This window comes from Apaloderma vittatum, unplaced genomic scaffold (genome assembly GCF_000703405.1).
Source record: "Apaloderma vittatum isolate BGI_N311 unplaced genomic scaffold, ASM70340v1 scaffold10313, whole genome shotgun sequence".
Lineage (NCBI taxonomy): Eukaryota > Metazoa > Chordata > Aves > Trogoniformes > Trogonidae > Apaloderma > Apaloderma vittatum.
In genome coordinates this window covers 20,007-22,092 of record NW_009708629.1, presented here as the reverse complement: position 1 = coordinate 22,092, position 2,086 = coordinate 20,007, and the positions used below count along the sequence as shown (strand labels likewise).

The following is a 2,086-nucleotide window of genomic DNA, read 5'->3' as shown; positions in this document are numbered from 1 at the left end:
GAGAGGCCTGGCATCTGCTGGCAGGAAGGCCATGTGGCTGACACGATGCAGGCAGGTCTGCTCAGGTGGGAGCTGCAGAGCTGCCCATGGTTTCTAGTGGGTTTTCTCAGTGCAACGGGACTCCCACACCTGTCACTGCAGACACAGAAAAGCAGCTGTACACTGGTCTTCAGTCCTTGATGTCTGTGTTTCTCTATATTCCTCTAGTAAGAGGAATTGAGCTCTTCTAGGATAATTAAACCAGCTGTTATGGAGCAACAATGGCAACAGCATTGCCATTACTAAACAAACACAGATAATAAACACGGGATCAACTAACTTGCCCAAGCCCAACTAAAGTCACTAGCAGAGTGCAATTCTAACTATTTTGTCTGCCTTACGCAGCACAAAATGCAAAAAAGAGGCACCTTCTGGAAAAGGTCACTCAGGCAGCAGGAAAGTGTGTTTCAAAGCAGTGGCCTTCCAGTAAGTGTATCAGTAAGTGAGGATTTCTGCCTGGAGAGATCCTGAGAAGTCTTTTTCGTGGTAAATAAGCACACAAAGTAATAAGTGCTGAAAGAAGCTGACATTTCAAGTTATACCACCTGTAAAGACAAACAAACCCTCACTGGTACAGAGTGCTAGATAGCTAGCAGGTGGGAAAAATAGGGAGAAGCTTACCCCATCCCCAAGCCATGTATTCCACAGGTGTCCAGCATGGGGCTTCTTGTGGCCTCTAAACATTTGGGACAGTCCACTGCCAGGATTGACATAGATGGATCAAGTGAACCAGTTCTGTTCAGCCAGCTTTAAGTGATGAGTGCAGTCAACATTAACTAGATACAAGATAGTTAAAAAACCCAGCAGCACTGACTGCCTTTTTTTGGTGGATTCTTTTATGTGTCTAGTTTTCCATGACATCACACGGTCTGCATGCTATATACTGCTGAACTGCTCTTGTACCCATTTCTGCCCTCCAAGAATCCCAACTAAAAATTTTTTTTTTTTTCTTAAGCCTCTAATGTGAAGTAAAGTTGGCACTGGCTTTGTTTGTGGTTTTTTTTTTACTTCCATTCTCCTTGTTTAGATTATCTGTGACATTATCTTGCAATTGATGGAGGAGAAATTTGGTGGAGACTGCAAAGCCTCCTTTGAGAAGGTGACCAATGAAATCTGCAGTCACCTGAACAACGTCTACAAAGAGGCAGGTTGGTAAGGATGTGCAACCTCCAGGCTCTGCAAACGTCTTGCCAGAACTGCTTTGCTACTTTTCAGGTCTCCAGCCACAGCTGGAAGAATGAAAAAAAAAAAAAAATCAAGAAAAAGGCTTATATAATGTAGATATCAACATCGGTAATTTCCTTAGCAAACTGAATTTCCACAGCTAAATAAAACCTGCAGATACATCAAAACCAACCAACAAATCCAGCTTTGGTGCTCCAGGTGGGTTCCTCTGGCCACCGTCCTTGAAGACTACATTTTAAGACGATGACTTAAAGCTTGCTATTCCTGAGACAAAGGTTAGATCTTTCCAGCAGCACCAGCCCAGAGAGGCACCAGCAGCTCTTTACCTCAGCCACCACCTCTCCATCCTCATGAATGATGAGCAGGCATTTTAAAGCATCTCCACAGACTTCGTAGAGGTCATTATTTAAGAAGCATGGGTGTTTGAACTGAAGTAATGGGGAGTGGGAGTGTATGGGAAAGACTAATAACTGAGAAAGACAGTCCCTTCCTGCAGGAGCCAGCAGAGTTCTCCAACCTTGGGAGAGGTTTCTCACAGCATCTTTCAGGGCAAGGGATGGCAACACTGAACGTGATCACCACTGGGTCCCTCTGGGCAGGGATGAACATCTCCAGCATGTGGATTTCACGGCGCTATTCCCAGCAAATTGCTCTGGCCACGTACCCAGGAGAGGGCAATAGAACCGAGCTCCTGTGCTACTCAAACAGCACCAGCTGAAGGAGGTTGTTGCCTTGCTGGGTGGACGGCGTGGTAGGCTCAGCTCAGTGTGGGATTGCTGTGGCACTGCCCTCATCCTGTCCTGTCACACAGCCTGAGAGGGGCTGTCACGCAGCCTGAGCCTCCCTTTGGTGGTAACTGAGT

At 46.2% G+C, this 2,086-nt stretch overlaps 1 protein-coding gene across 1 annotated transcript in view; it reads left to right on the top strand.

The window, feature by feature from the left end:
• LOC104271833 (cytoglobin-1-like) overlaps window positions 1-1,284 on the top strand; it is a 3,119-nt gene extending 1,835 nt beyond the window's left edge. The window contains exon 3 of the mRNA XM_009866630.1: window positions 1,067-1,284. Within this exon, the coding sequence (XP_009864932.1) occupies window positions 1,067-1,195 (129 nt within the window). The 3' untranslated portion in view covers window positions 1,196-1,284. The remainder of the gene's footprint in view (window positions 1-1,066) is intronic.
• Window positions 1,285-2,086: the final 802 nt, after the last annotated feature.